Source organism: Cryptomeria japonica, chromosome 8 (assembly GCF_030272615.1).
Source record: "Cryptomeria japonica chromosome 8, Sugi_1.0, whole genome shotgun sequence".
In the NCBI taxonomy this organism is placed as follows: Eukaryota; Viridiplantae; Streptophyta; class Pinopsida; order Cupressales; family Cupressaceae; genus Cryptomeria; species Cryptomeria japonica.
Genome location: NC_081412.1, coordinates 515,300,622 through 515,317,239, shown reverse-complemented (window position 1 = coordinate 515,317,239; position 16,618 = coordinate 515,300,622). Strand labels below are relative to the sequence as shown.

The window sequence follows — 16,618 nt, the reverse complement described above, 5'->3', positions numbered from 1 at the left end:
AAACTCTTGCATGAAAGCACATTAGAAAGTTGGACAATCAAATATCCCAAGAACAACCTAACCCATAGCAAAAAAACAATTTTTTCTCATGTTATTTATTTCTTCCCTCCAATATATTATCCAAAGTATATCTTTTTATAGACGTAACTCTTGCACCTCATTGAGGTGCAAGTGCTAGTTAAGTTTTTTTTGATACGCTATTCTCTCCTTAATAAAAAAAACACTAGTTTTCTAAATTACAAATACAAATACTTATTTATGTATCAAATTGTTTTATGAAAGCTAATTCTTTTTTTCTAAAATTTAAATCAAGAGACCCTTAACTAGGTTTGAATTAACTCCGTAAAGACAAACCTAAACATTTTATGCCCGCTTGTAAAACCCATAAGTGGACAACCTCAACCGTCGATCTACAGCCGCGATCGACGGCTGAGGGTGGCTGAGGTGAAACCCTAGACGTAGTGGAAATATATCGACTTCTAGGGATTCAGAAAAACCCATTTGAATCAGGGTTTTGAGGAGGAGAGCCGAGAAGGGGCGGGCGAGTCAGAAGGGAGATCGATCGTTCATTCATTCGTTCACCATGGGGCGTATGCACAGTCGAGGGTACTCTCTCTACCATCTCCACACTATTTTTCCGGTTAAAGATGTTGCAGATTCTGAGCACCGTCGAACAGATAAATTTTTTCAGAACATACTAGATAAAAATTCTCAAAACATGTTTTTCCTTAGTTTGGATTTGTATTTTATTAAACTATAAATTGTCCGTAAGTTAGCATTGGAGATATGCCAAACATTTGTAACGTTGACAACGTACATGGCTTAGATTTGGAATAAATCTGCCGTGCTGTTCATACGTTTCACGCTGTGAATCGTGGAGTTTTAGTGTTGTTTCTAGAATACCTTCGTCTGCTGTGCTACGAAATGTCTCATACTTGTTCGTTAAGAAAGTGGTAGAATCGGATTGGTGTCTCGGTGTTAAACGAAATGTTTGCTGATTTCCATTTTACCCGTAGTTTTTAATTATGCCAAACGTGATTCTATCAGCAAGGAAAAAGCTCCTTTTTGATTTGGTAGATTCCTTTCTCGATGTAGCCTTCTGCATTGGTGCCACGGCTTAGAGTTATAAGGTGTCCTTCCCTTAAAGTTTGTCCCGAAGTTGTGTCCCTCATTGTTGGTTGGGTATTCTTGATCTACCATGTTTGATGCAGTAACCATACTGAAGATTTGAAGAATTCGCATTTCATTGATTTAGATTTTTAAAGAATTAAATCGGAATTGAAATTTATTATCTTTAACGAAAATGGGGTATTCTGTAATATGATTTATATTTGTGGAAGCGCTTTTGGTCGATTTGATATCATATTTTCAAGGTGGATAATGGTAAAGTACACTTAATAGATGTGCCCTCATTTTTCAAAAAAAGACGGCGTAGTTTTGTACTCCATACTGAATAACGTACAATTTAAGTAGGTTAAAAATGTTCATAGGAGAATCTTAAATAGCAAATTGCTGTCACACTTGATTGCGATGTGAAAACACAGAATTACCTTCACCTACAAATCACTTTATAGATGGTCATGTAGTGCTTCAATGTTCAGAAAAAATAAAAATTCTGTTAAAAGAGATCAGTAAAGTTTCTTAGCATTTCTGACTATGTAAGAACCATTGATTTGATTGTATTGAAAGAGGGTCAATGAAATGACAAGTTATGAGGAAATAGATTAACAAATGTGTACTAGTAAAGTGTTGTCTAACCATGCAAGTCACTGGAAGTTGATACTGACTTGTAGAATTGAAGTTATTATTTTGTCTAAACAAAGTGGAATTGCCAGCTATACCTATTCATCTAAAATGTTTGCACCTTCCCTTGATCATTTACAAAGTATATCTAAAGAGGCCAAGCAAATAGAAATTTTCTTGTTACTTCTGCGTTAACTGTACACAGGTATTGTCAAGATGCAATATCAGAAATAAAAGCTTTTATGCCTCGCTTCATTTTTTCAATGCTTATTATTGTGTTTAATGTCATGATTAATTCCTTTTTCAACAGATTCTGTATGCTCTAATAGCATAAAATATTTGTGTTTTCATCTATGTATAAAATTTAAAAGATGATATTGTTCTTTGATTGCATTTTAAGCAGCAATTTGCATGTTAAAGACATTGTCTAAACTAGCCATTGGATGTTTGCGTTCTTAATTTAAAAAAGGCCATTTTCATTCAGTTGGTTCTCATCAACTTACATGCCTACTGTCTTTATTAACGTCCACACAGCTTTTATTCATTATCTGTTAAGGTTTTGGCAGAGATGTCTCTCAAATTTTAGGTTTATTAACTCTCTTGCTCTAATCTACTTGGGACGGCCCCAACTGACTTGGGATCCACACCATTTCCTGAGTAGCATTAACTTTATGGCAGATATATGCATTTGTGTGCTTTGGAAAGTATTTTTCCAATTTTTGAGAATGTGTCCAACATATTACTGGTCTATCTCTATTATGTTTGACTGCCAATCTTGAGGAGGTACTTTTAGACGAGTAATCCAAAAAACTAATTGAACTGTTAACACAGATAATTTGTTCTCCATGAAATTCTCTGATTAAAAGCAAATTTCCTGTTATAATTTTTACATTTTAGAAAATAGGTTGAACATGTAGGTAGTCAGGTTGAGCGTTAATTAGATTTATTTGAGATATAACCAAGTTCATCAGAGCTGCTGTTGTTTGCCTAATATTGAGCATGAAATCTCAGATATAAAATGTTTTAGTTGGTTTCTATTGTTTAGAAACTTCTTACAATGCTGATAAATTGTGGATAGTGAATGCATGTACAAGCTTGTTAATGGATAAAGTATTCATGTAAAAAATTATTAACCATAGCAAGAGCCCTGATAGGATAATACTGTATTTTTCACCAAAGAAATCCATGTGAAAATTAAACATCCTATTTCAAGTATGTTAATTTGTGTCTTTTCTAAAGGCCTCCCACACAATGAAACTCTTTTAGTTTTGGACTAACCAGTATACAAATGTTGGCATGTGCAGCAAATACATACCTACAGACAGTCATCTTTAGTAACAAATCCATTAATCACAAAATTAAGAGTAGAGAAATTCTCATGCAAGCAACAAAAGACATAAGAACTAAATATAGACAGCCCTTGAAAGGCAAACATAATTTAGGGATTGCAGGCAAGTGTCCAAATGAAAAACATTAAAAAATCTATGTATTTACAGGCTAATCAATGATAAAAGTTACGTAGGAAGACAATAATTCTCTACATTTTTGTATTATAGGATCCTAACCCAAAGTGAATAGAAGCATTTACTCTGTAGTAGTCAGCCTTACAAACAATTTCCATAAGCTGATTCATTTTACTTCTAGCCTCAATCAATTCTTATATTTATCGTCATTCTCAGGAGATAAGATAATAGTGGAGTAGAAAAGCTAAAGCACCGAATAAGACATTTGGAAAAGGCTTAAATAGTGTTTCCTGATAATTGTAAGCTGGAGATTTGGTTCTAAATTAGTTTTGCACAATCAACAAATAAAAATATATTATCTCGAAAACACAACAAATATCTTTGTGTTTTCACTCAATAAACAGAAATTATTTGTAGACCTGACAGGAAAATTTAAAATCCAAATCATTTTCTCTCAAGCAGTTTCTATTAGAATGTTGATTAACACTTTTTCAGCTTACCATTTGAAGTTGGAAAACTGCGGCCAATTGTCAGAGAAGGACATGCAGCTGAATGCAAATCTGAGTTCGTATGTAGTATGAACAGGTTTTGCATTTACTGAATACAAAGCACACAACGCCTGGGCTGCTTTATTCTCTTCACACTTTGCATCATTTTTTTCCCACTGTACAAAACCATCTCCTAAGACCTACAATGATTCAATTAAACAGTATTGGGGTTGTTAACTTATACTAAACAGCATCTTAAATGCACAATATTATAACTTATTTTGGATGGAAAGTGGGGTGCTTTAGCAACATATAGTAAGTAACATACGAATTTGTCCTTGCTGTCCAATGTGTAAATCAACAGCAATTCTCATGAGATTCAGGAGGCACTTGTTTTACTCTTGGCTTTAATTTAAAAACGTGTCTTATCTTTTTTGTATGATTTTTTAATTTTTTTCTTATTTGATTTAATTTAGTGTTTTTATCTATGTACTTTAAAAACATAACGATCTGCCAGCATTTAAAAATTGTATATTTCTGCTTTTGAAAGTGAACTTGCAGGTTTGAGTCAAACAGTATTTCTGCTTCTAAAAGAAAACTTGCTGAGCTGAACTTACAGAAGTAGGAACAACACAGTACTTGTGAATCTGAGATAACCGGCAAAAATTGGGGCACTTGTTCCAATGGACTTTGAGTTGCAAAGCAGGCAACAAGCTGTCAACTCGAGGGCCCAATACTATCAAACCCATTTGCATGCATTTTTCCCACTGTGAAGGGAATACGCAGTAGAGCCCAATAACACTGACTTTGAAATTTCCCATTTTTCTTGATCTATTAATCAAAAGGGAAAAAGTGACTTTGAAATTTCCATTTCCCAGTTTTTTAAATGCGGATTGATATTAAGAAACAAATGCTATAACTATAGAATCAGAAGGTGTGAAAATCCAATCTTTTTCCTTAACTTATCTATTGTTGATCTATAAGGATGGGGGAGAGCATCTTGCAAATATTGCTCTATTGAACACTGGGCATTTTGTTAAAATTATTAGCCCAACTGAAATAAAAGGGAATACCTGAGCTACTGTGTAAGTGGAAGCACATACTCAACTCTTACTCCATAATATGAATCCTCCCCACTGGAAAGCTATACCAGATGCCTTTGACAGTATAATGTTTCATTTCTGCCCATGTACTCACAGTCCAACTATACAAAAATTGTGATTAACCACAGTATCATTGCAATATCACTATAAACAAAGATTCTACTGCAGCTACTTGGCAGATATCTGCTAGCCACCTTAAATTTACGTCATATACAGCTGCCCAACTTCACTAACTTTTAAACAAAATTTATATAATTGAGTTATAAATTAAACAAGACCTTGTAACAGCTTCTTCTCCCATGTCTGGGTGTCCCAGTAATCCTTCTTTTCAAATTTCAGCCTCTTCCTCCTGGTCAGCTTCCCCTTGTTGCTACCACTCTTCTCCTCCACTTCCCTGTCTTGCAGATATGGTCCTTAACAAATTGCTACCCGTTTGTGACTCTGCTCGGTGGCCCTCCTTGTCACAAGATGCATTCAAAATGATGAAGGGTCGCAGCAGAGGAGTGTATTCTGCTATGTGAAGCCAGTTACCTCCCAGAGCCATGAATCCCATACCTACTCTAGCAATTGCGATAAAACACCCCAACTCCCCAACATCACCCGTCTTGAATGCACTCAGTGAGTTTCCTCCTTAGCTCGAGAAACCAAGCCAGAAACAGTGAAACCATGCACAATATTTGTGCATTATTTGTATTCCGCCTTTAAGAACTCTTCTCCCTACAACATTTTTACCACCTGCAGAAACATCGAGTCTTCGATCTTGAAAATCTTCCTCATTTTGTCATCTGAATTAATATCCTAGAAGGCAAGCATTTGTTTCTTTGTTTGCAGAGAGAAGTTGGCTTCCATCCTGCTCAAAATTCTCTCAATTCTTCACCGTTGATGTTTCCAGAATGTGAAGTGAAAGCCAACTACCCCCCTGCCTTAAGCTCTTTCACATGGATTAAATGCCTTGGGAGTGTCATTGCATTCAATGGTTTGTTTGCTCATGGTGCGTTTTCTGCACTATGTACTACATCCTCAAAAACCATCTCTCATAGATCCTCCCATATCTCCTCCTTTCTGCCAGACATTAATGTAACCGCCCACTTGGATAACACGTCCGCCATTTAGTTTCCCTAATGCAATGTGTGTGTGATTTTAAAATTTTGAAAGGTTTTTAGCTTCTTTCTGATTAGTTTTATTGAGCTTGTTTAATTTCCAAACCTGCATTTCCACTTTGATTATGGCATTTGTAATTATCTGAGTCACTCACCAAGTGGATTTTGGAAATCAATAGTCTGTTCGCCATGTTTACGGTGAGCAAAGCCATTTTTCTAAAGCTTTGTTTTTTAGTCCTGTCTTCAAGCCTCTGAGCACTCCATGCTAAAATGTCGCTGAGCCAATCATGAGCAATGCATGCAGCCCCGATTGTCCTGGGTTGCCTTTCGATGCTCCATCAGAATTTATTTTGATCCAGCCATCTTTAGGTTTAATCCATTCAACCGACTCTACATCTCTACTAATTGGATTAACTCAATGAGGCCCATTAAGAGGCCAGCATTGATATTTTTGTTGCCAAAAGTTAAATGAACAACACACTGTCTTTTGTGAGCATGTAAGGCTGGAGCATATAAAGAAATGCAAGTCCATCTGCTTTGAGATGTTCTAGTTATCTGTATAGCTTGACTTCTAACTTTCAAGATCAATACTTGCAAATATGGTCTCTGTAGATTTGTTTGCTTCCTTAGAAATCAGAATACATTTAGGAGTTAGGTTTCAATTATGGACCTTTATCATAGCATCATTTAGAAAGCCAGTTGTACAAATATCTATCACCTCCGTCCAAGTGCTTGTTATTGCCACGCTTGTTATTAAATCCAGTTGCCACCTGTAATCATATTTGTTGTGTGCATGGTTTTAACTTTTTCATCCTTGAATAAAATTACTTTTCATTAATACTAAACAAGATCTTATGCAGTATGGCAGCACCGTGAGATTGTCACTTACTGGTAAATGCTTGGGCTTAATACTTTGTAGAGCAGAGAGTCATGTATGCAGTATATTGAGCAAGTTTTACATGCCATACATAATGTACACCCTGCCATGATTAGCTGGGCACTTAATTTTTTTGAAGGTCCCTATAGGCAGGTTTTTCCAGCCCATGGATTTAAATCCATTGTATTGTAATACCATTTAGCAGTTTCCTATGCTAATGTGCTTATAAATACTTGCGTGGATTAGGGTTGAACATAAGTGCAAAATATATTCTTTTACTGTGAAGTGATGAGTTAAAACACTAAGTGAATGCTCTGCTTTTGATGAGTTTTTGGCACAACGGTTTCAATGTGTAAAATCTCTTGTTATACTGTTAAGTGTGTCATTATTTCTTCTTTGACAGAATTATATCTCATCAAGTTGCATTGTATGCTAGTTCTGCAATGAGAATTCAATGGGATAAATTAAAATTTGTTTTTGATGGATTGATTTGCTTTGCAGAAAAGGTATTTCCTCTTCAGCACTACCCTACAAGAGGACTCCCCCAAGTTGGCTGAAGATTTCATCTCAGGATGTAAGCTGCAAGCAATTGTATTTTAAATTTATGTTTTTTATCTTTAATCATTTGTCATATGTTCATATGAAATGAAGTTATGATATAGATCAGCAGTGATACTGTTATACAGACCTTTGAATTGATTATGTAGATTGTTGTCTATGCTGTCTTGCTTTGCATATTGTTCTTCTGAGTGATGGTTGTATGCAATTGTTAATTCTCTTGTACTGATGCAAACTGCACATAATTTTCTTAATGTTTTTCTTCTTCAGGTGGAGGAGAACATCTGTAAGTTTGCCAAGAAGGGTTTGACACCATCACAAATTGGTGTAATTCTTCGCGACTCTCATGGGATTGCTCAGGTCAAGAGTGTGACAGGCAGTAAAATCTTGCGAATTCTGAAAGCACATGGTATCTAAGTTTGGTTTTTAGGCATTGTTTATAAATTGTGACATTCTAGCTTTTGATGGCGGGTTCAGAAAACTATTATGTATCATGAAGAACTTTTATAGTATTTTTTCTAAGACGAGGATTCTTGCAGGCCTTGCACCAGAAATACCAGAGGATCTGTATCATCTGATTAAGAAGGCAGTTGCAGTAAGGAAGCATCTTGAGAGGAATCGCAAGGATAAGGATTCTAAGTTCCGCTTGATTTTAGTGGAGAGTAGAGTCCATAGGTTGGCAAGATATTACAAGAGGGTCAAGAAGCTGCCACCTGTTTGGAAATAGTAAGGCATTCCTCATTTTATTATAGATATATAGTTGCATGATGTCATGGTGGAAGTCGGTCTTTCAACCTGTTTGGTAATGAGTGGAGTTGAACTTGAAATGTTTGTCATTACTGGTTGTGTCTGAAGTGATAATTAGCATTTCTAGTTAGAATTTTTATTAAATGAAGGGATCATTTGGAAAAATTTATTGTTTAAGTTTATTTGATGTAGTTTCTGTTTGCCTTGTGAGTAATACTTATTTTGGCTGGCTAATTGTACGTCTGTTGTGACTGCAGTGAATCAGCAACTGCCAGCACTCTTGTGGCTTAAGATTCTTTTGGAGTTACAGAAAATGTTGTGCCACTAATTTGGTGTGGCATTCTACAAGTGGATTCTAGTTGTAACAACCTGATGATGAATTGTATTTGTGCAATACAAATGTTTGTAGGCCAATTTCCTAATAGTTTTATCCATTTTCATAGTATTAGTTGTTGGGAATTATAACAAGAGATGCAAATTTTGGTCATGAAACGAGAGACATAATTTGTTAATTGTTGCAGAGCTTCTATTTTGAAATGGTTTTGAGCTGTGCTTTTAAAATTCCCAATCACACTTCTGTTCTATTTGAATTATTTGCTTTATTAGCCATTAAAAGTGGGGAATGCATTGTTATCTGCTTTCATTTCATGATCAAAACAGCCCCAAGGAGTACATGCATGGAGGAGATTGGATTTGATTTTCTTAATTTTTTCATAAGAGGTTATTCGACTGATTTTACTTAAGTGTCCTATATGATGGGTAGAAGAGTGATATTGTTTACACCTAAATTATTTGGCTTTAAACGCATTTTTATTTAAACCAAAATTTCTAGCTGAATTTTTTATTGTAGTGTTGATTAGATACATTTTGCATGAAAATTCGGGAGGGATTTAGTATCCTAATGACTGTTCCCGTGTTTTAATGTGCTTACATTGCTAACAGTTTTGTGCGCACTTGAGCTTCACGGTGATTGGGTTTATAGATGTATGCATGTTTGACGTGTTTCAATGTGCTTACAATGTTCAGTCTCGTGCATTTGAGCTTCACGGTGATTGGGTATAGTTGAATATTTGATTTTCCTGCTTGCTTGGTTATGGTAATTTTAGCTTTTGTTGCTTTGATAGATTTCTAACAGTTAAATCGAGACTGATCCTCAACATACGTGCTATTTTAAGAGATAGCCAGCCGGTCGCTTGGTTGACTTGATGTTAATTTGAATCTTTTGCATGGTTTACATTTATCTAATTTGTTGGTTTTACACATGCTGAAAGTGATTATAATTTCTCAAAGAAACATATGGCAGGTAGGATGATTATTGAGTGATAAAAAATGCTTTTTCTGTAATGGTGAATTATAATTATTTTATACGAGGGTACACATGTAGTTTCAATTTGCAGCTCCCTAATCCTGGTTGGATTCTGATGCCGAAGAACCAACGGACTTGTCTAATTATGTAAATGTTAAAAGTCTCATAATACAATGGTACTAAAAAGATCCCATAGAAAGAGGCTTTACCAGCTTGTAGAACAAAATAAATAAGAACACATGGGATGAACAGGCGGGGCCAGTATTTAATCCAGGTTGTACTGTGTAAGGCCTTCAATATATCATGATATATTAACACAGAAAGTTTGCTACATCAGAGACTCTAACTCAACCCGAGAACATGGTGGGAAAAACATATTTAGGAGTGGAATTGCATCCTCTTTTAGTCGTGAGGTCGGGAGATGGGCTATACTTAAATAAGTTTGGGAAGAGAGAACTAACATATTCTGTAGTAATAGTTGCGTAGTGGTAATGGAATCACGGCTTATCATTGATGGCTATACTTAAATAAATTTGGGAAGAGAGAACTAACATATTCTGTAGTAATAGTTGGATGGTGGTAATGGAATCATGGCTTATCATAAAATGTGCAGCTTACGAAAATATCTATATGTAGTATACAAACAACTTGAAAGTTGGCAGTCCACATGAATTGTTGTCGAATGTCATCAAGATTGATCTTGTTCAAGATTTGTAGTAGAAGATTTGACATAAAAAGAAGTTTTGATGATAACATAAAGATCTGGTTTTCTGGTTCCTTTAAAACTGATTGGTCTCATAGATGTCAATAAATTCTTTCATTCATTCACAGCTTCATAGTGAAGCTCGGGTCATATGGTGCATTCCCTTGTCATCTTTTCAATGCCTGATTTTTTCTTTTGAAGATTAATGTCTGTTAGTAGCTTTAAATATACAATGGAGGTTTGAAGATTACTAATTTGAGTATTGGCAGAGGTTGGATAGTGTTCTATTGTCAATTCAATTCCTTTTCTAAATCTATCATTTTTTCAACTAGCGGCCTTTTCTCTCGACCCCCTCAAACAATAGTCTTCATAGATAAGCGATCCTTCTGATTGCAGAGGGGTTTAACACTCTTCAATCAGCAACTTTCTAATGACTGGCTTCCTTTCTAAACCTCCCTGATTTTACTTTCTTAGCTGCAACTTTGTAACACCTTCGACTTCTTTAAGGGAAAGCTTCGAAATGGCTTGGCGGCATTTTCATGTGGCATCAGTCTTTCTTGACTCGGGTCTGCTCCTCCTGCGATCTTCCTTTCTCAAAAGAGCTTCAAACTTTACAATTGTGATGGCTTCCTTTCCGAGAACTGCGATCTATTTTCATTTTGTGTTAGCTTCGAATTTGCGTCAAACAGCTTCATTTTTAGTTTAGATCACCCCTTCATCTTTGGCAGCAACACTTCTTTTCTGACCAACATTGATTTATTCTCAGGATCTCTTTAAGTTCTATGATTCTACACGATCCCACAACTTCTTTCAGCAACTGGACATCCAATATAGCAATGAATTTGCTGTCTGCTTACAGCTCATTAAACCAGCGTCCTCTCTACAATCTCAATTCTTCCCCCATCGATCTGCTTTGATAAATGCTTCGTTCATACCAATAGTCAGGTAAAGGCCGTCAAGTTTTTATAACGGTCCAAGTTTTAGTTATTATAATTTAATGACTAGGCCTTTTTGGGATATTTTTGTTTAAATTTGTTTTTAAGGTGTAAAAAGCCTTCCATATTCCAAATTGCCCTTTAAAATTGATCGTGCCTTGCTAATTACTAGTCTTGCATTATACTCGATAAGATGAACAAAATCTCATCTTGTTACGTTGAAGGTGTCTCTTATATGAGATGGACCACTTCTTGTTTTTTGAAATCTATAGTTCAAAGTTAAGGAAAAACAATGCAATTCAAAACATGTAGATCAAAGAGGATCCAATGGGGTTGGAGGCTATATACCTTCTTCAAAATAGATGTAGGAAAACAGAGTTGTGGGATTGGAAGACTATTAAAACTCTTTTCGGTGTGTTAGTGTTTGGGTGTGACGTTTGAGGCAATAATATGTCAAACTTCAAATGGAGACTAATAGAGAGAATATAAAAGCATTTAATTACCATCACCTGTTGCTATTCTCAAGTACGTCACTAATTTTAGGTCATTTAAAAAAAATATTTTATTTAGAATACATTTTTATGTTTAATTTAAAAATATTTTTATATATTAATATTGAATTCATTTTTCAATTAGTATGAATGCTTTTTTTTTGGTTGCTAATAATATTTATTTTAATAAAAAATTGAGAATTTTTACATCTCAAAAATTCAAAATTCCTTGATTTTTTAGGTAGTTAGAATCGAACCCTTTCGACAATTTTATAGTATGACCACCAAATTGACATACCACTCTACAAAACCTTGCAATTACAAAAAAAACCATTCCCTCTCGAGACCAGAAAATATATATATGCATCTCGATGGCCTGTACTAGGCTACAATTAAGAGGGTTGCATCATAGTTTACAAAAATGAAACCCACACACTAACATTCACAAAGGAAACCCTTCCCCAAACCATCAAGCCACTACCTCAACGCCACATGCCTTCCAAATTATAGAAAATTTTCAAAATTACAAGATAGAACATTGTAGAATCAAAACATCACCCCATGTGGACAGAGGGAAACTCCCCTTCCACAATTAGGGCACATTTTCTGCACCACCACTTGGCCCAGCATCCACAATACAACACCCACCACTTGCCAACTAGCCATCACATTCAGACCTGTCGACCTCCCACCGCTTATCGCTTACCTTTGCCTTTACCTTTGCCTTTGCTACATCTTTTACAGGACCACCACTTACAGAGCCCTGGGCTTCCAACATTTTCTCCCATAGGTAAAGTTTGAGGGAGTCCCACCCAAGGGCAACCTTCATTCTTCGTTCATCACAGTCTAATCCATGCAACCAACAAATGAAGGGAACAAATTCCCTTAGCTCATGAATCCCATTTATATCCAAAGCTTTGCCCGCATCAAAGCCATCTCCGGGTAAAGCCAAATCCAAGAGTTTCCTAAGACCACAGAGCCACTCATCATTAACACACTGGCGTAGATCGAACACCAACTCATCCTTCTGTACACCTAGTTCAAAGCCCCATGCTAGAACCATTGTCACCACATCCACATTCGTCTGATATTTATGCATTGTCGTAAGAAAACTCTCTTCCATAAGTGTTTTCATGATCTCCACAAACCCATCATCACAGTGCTTTAAAATGCACTTAATTCTTTTGTCTGAGACATGACCCGTGAAGTCCAATTGCCGCCTTTTGGTGTACAGAGGAAATGTTGCTTCATACTTGGCAGCACCACAAACAACTAGCATACGATAATGCTTGAATGGGCCCGATTCCTTATAAATAACCGTTTGTCACACCTCACATGAATTGCCATACCAAGAAATAATCATTGATTAAATAATACCTTGTACTTCATTCACCAAATAATCCTCATTTATATTTCGAAAATCTTCAACGTGTGATCCATGCACTTCTCCGAATGATGTAGCCCATTTTGACAACACATCAACAACCTCATTTCCACCTCCTCACATGCAAAATAACATAATTGCTTAATAGTTTTAAATCACTTTTGATTTTCGCAATAAATTTATTTAGGAACTATGCATTTGTTTCACCTTTAATAATTGCATTGATAACAATTTGCGAATCCCTTTCAAGATGTAAATTTTGCACCCCCATTTTGATCCCCCACCGAACCACTAGAAGGGCGGCTTGTACCTCAGCTTCATTATCCCATTACCACAATATTTCCCATTCAATCTCTGATGACAAACCCTACACCCGAGATACTTGGGTTGCCTTTTGAAGCCCCGTTAAAGTTGCCAAGTTTTTGGTGCTTCCCATTGAGGCCCATGGACGGGCCTCAATTATTTTTCAATTTAAAATGTTTATTATTATTATTAATTTTTTTTAAAAATTATTATTTTTATTAATATTTGATTTTTAATATATTTTGGTGTTGTATTTAGTTTATTTAGTTTCAATAAAATTTATTTTAATTATTTGTTTTTTTTATAAAATTACAACTAATAATTAAAATTTATTAGAATTAATTTTTATCATTATTTGTCTTATTAAAATTTTAATTATTGTAGAATAGTTATATTTTGAATTTTTATCTCTTCATCTCTCTCTATTTTTTTCGTTCACACACTTATTCATTTTTCCTTCCGCATCTCTCTCTCTCTCCCTCCTAAGTTCTATCTCTATTTCTTCCTCTCCCTCTTAGTCTCTCCTTTTGTCTGTCTCTCTTTCTATATTTATCTCTCCCTCTTTTAGCCTTGATCTTTTGCAAGATATAGATCTTGTTTTCCACCTACTGCAAACATAGCATGATCATATTGTTGGCTTGATGATGATGATATAGTTGTAATAAGTTGTTTGGTGACTTTATTTGTGTTGTCATTGATGATAACCATGTTTTGTTTAGTCATCTAGGTCATTTAGACGAACCGGTATAGCCTAACCGGTAGTGGAATCAGTTAGAAAACAAAACTGCTAAGTTGCTGTCAACAGGTAAGCAAGAAAACCACATCAACAGATTCAGTGTATTGAGCGAGTTATGATGGATTTGTCAGTCACAGTTAGGAAGAATAGAGAACCGGTATAGCAGAGTTAGTTTGATCGGTTACCGGTAGACTTATTGTTATGTTTTTAAGTTATGAATTGTTTTGCCGACAAGAGAAAAGTGTAATGAGTGAGAAAATGTAAAAGGTGACTAGATTCAATGAACCTAGGGAATTTGATGCAGAGGGATCCCCTACTCTAGACCTCTCAAGGGTTTAGTCACTCAAGGTGACCCTCCAAAGGATCCTTCTACATGCTAGGTGAAACCAACTTCCCATTCCAACTCCCATTGATCATGATTGATCATCTCATCAATATGACTAAGACAACACTCTCAAGGTTTTGTAACCTACTCACACCTTTGGACCCTACTCTAGGATAAATGCTTGAATCTTAAGCCTCCTCAATACCCTAACCCCAAGGTATACGCTTCCACATTGCATTTGAAAGCATTCCAAACCCCTAAACTCCAAACTAGGTTCTCAAGACAAAAATGCTTAACACTTTGATTAAATCGCTTCCACATTGCATTTGAAAGCATTCCAAACCCCTAAACTCCAAACTAGGTTCTCAAGACAAAAATGCTTAACACTTTGATTAAATAAAACCAAAGTTACCTTCTTGCTGTCTTCTTAGATATACCTATACACAGCGATATATAACTTTTGCTCCAGTTCTAAACTTCTCAATCGCTCTGGTGAGATTCTAAAGAACTTGTTTTGGAACAATTTATCCAAAATTTAGACAAATCCAACGGTTAAACTCATAGATATGGTTCCCGCATCAGGCTGCATTTTTTGTGACTGTCATTCTGTCACACTATGACAGTATGTTGCTATCTTTGGAAACCCACTGGTTTAAGCCCTTCCTTGGGAACTCCACTTGCTCCAACACCTTAGGAAGGTAGTAGAAACACCAAACAACACTCCTCTAAGCCCTCCTGGCCTTAACATGCTCTGCCATAACAAACAAAGCCTCCACCATTTGACTGTAACAGTCAATCTGCCCCTGTGACAACAACAGTCATAAAAACCTCTTGCATGCATGTGCCAACTCTTTCATGGAACCCTGCACACAACTTGGACAGGTAGAATACATCCTTGGCCTCATCCTTGCCCAAAATGAAGATTGGTTAAGCATAAAAACAAAAGATATCACATTTATGAAGCCACTGGTTACCTTAGTTCAAGGTTTTGGCAGATTTTAGTAAAACTTTGATATCTTTATCAAATGAACACCAAATCAAATGCCACTGCCTCCAAATTTTTTTTAGATCATTCCTTTATCATCTCCAAACAAAAATATTTCAAAATACAAACATGAAATGAATCAAAATTAACAAAAGATCTGACTGTCCATGTTGAAAACTCAGAAAATGCACATGAAAATATGGTTTTTATTGCTCCAAATGATTGTCTTCGACCATACACTCACAATATCTCCCAGTATCATTGTTTTACAACCTTTTATAGCACTTTAGGCCTTCAATACCGAACCATAACCACCCAAATACCTCTAACCACCTATTTTTGTCATTTTTTGCAATTTTGACAATAAAAGTTGCTCAAAAAGTTGTCATTTGACAAACAAAGTTGTCAATATGAACAAACTTGAACTTCTAACTCTACCAACACACAAAAATGGTCTTAAGATGACATTATAAACATTTCAAACATGTTTTATTCCTCACAAACCTATTCTACCCTTCAAAACCCAATTTTAGCCCTTTCTAGGCCTAATTGCCAATTTTGACAATTTTTCACTTTTTGACCTTTTCATTACGTTTCATTGCATTTATTGGCTCTAATGGCCATGATTACATTGTTTTAAGACCTTAAAGGCCTTTTAGACTTCATTACTCATTGATTCTTCATGAGGGCCTATCAATGACCCTAGTGCACCTTGCCTTCATAGGTCTTCATAGGTGCTCCATAAGTGCTCCTGCACCAGAATTGTTCCAAGGTTCTTAACCGACTCAATAGAGTTCTTTATAGGAGGTGTAAGTTGTATGATTTCATATATCAAGAGTGAGAATTTGATCGTGCGGTTGAAGGAGAAGTTAGGTATTGATGTCTAGTTGGTGATAGAAGTTGAGCAGAAGCGGATCTAATCAAGCACAAAGGTGCTAACTTCAGATTAGTTGAACTTGTTGTCTTCCTAGCAATTGCAGCAAGAAAATCCTCTAACAAGGTCACTCCTAACAAGGTGCGGTAGGATCTTAGCAGGTCCGAAGGTGAAATCCTCTAACCAGGTGACACATTAGCTTGTGTTTGTAAATCCCAATAACATGGGTAGCTCCCAGGGCTGGGTCCTAACAAACCTTATTGTATAGCTCTTAACCGGGCTAAAACACTCTTAACTAGGTGTGCCCTTAACAGGGTGGTTGTATGACCTTAACTAATAAGATCTCTATACTGCAGTTAGAAGATCCTTGTGGGTGCTAACCCACCTTGGTTTTTCCCAGTTGGGTTTCCATGATAAAAATCATTGTGTTATGGTTTGCATGCTTTGTTGGGTGTTTGCTTATTTGGTTATATTTCTTGCATGCTTATTGATTTTCA

The 16,618-nt window shown here is 35.9% G+C and overlaps 1 protein-coding gene across 1 annotated transcript; it reads left to right on the top strand.

Annotated features, from left to right (window-relative positions):
* Positions 1–449: 449 nt before the first annotated feature.
* On the top strand, positions 450–8,669 carry LOC131041846 (small ribosomal subunit protein uS15). The gene is made up of 5 exons (XM_057975065.2): positions 450–606; positions 7,276–7,348; positions 7,603–7,741; positions 7,872–8,058; positions 8,337–8,669. The coding sequence occupies exons 1-5, from the start codon at positions 584–586 to the stop codon at positions 8,368–8,370; spliced, it is 456 nt and encodes a 151-aa protein (XP_057831048.1). The 5' UTR covers positions 450–583; the 3' UTR covers positions 8,371–8,669.
* The last annotated feature ends 7,949 nt before the right edge of the window (positions 8,670–16,618 follow it).

Bases quoted from the DNA above. Each gene is read 5' to 3' on its own strand.
- LOC131041846 (XM_057975065.2), top strand. From the start codon at position 584: ATGGGGCGTATGCACAGTCGAGG. The intron at 7,349-7,602 runs GTAAGCTGCAAG...TTTCTTCTTCAG, and splicing joins TGAAGATTTCATCTCAGGAT to GTGGAGGAGAACATCTGTAA. The intron at 8,059-8,336 runs GTAAGGCATTCC...TTGTGACTGCAG, and splicing joins CTGCCACCTGTTTGGAAATA to TGAATCAGCAACTGCCAGCA.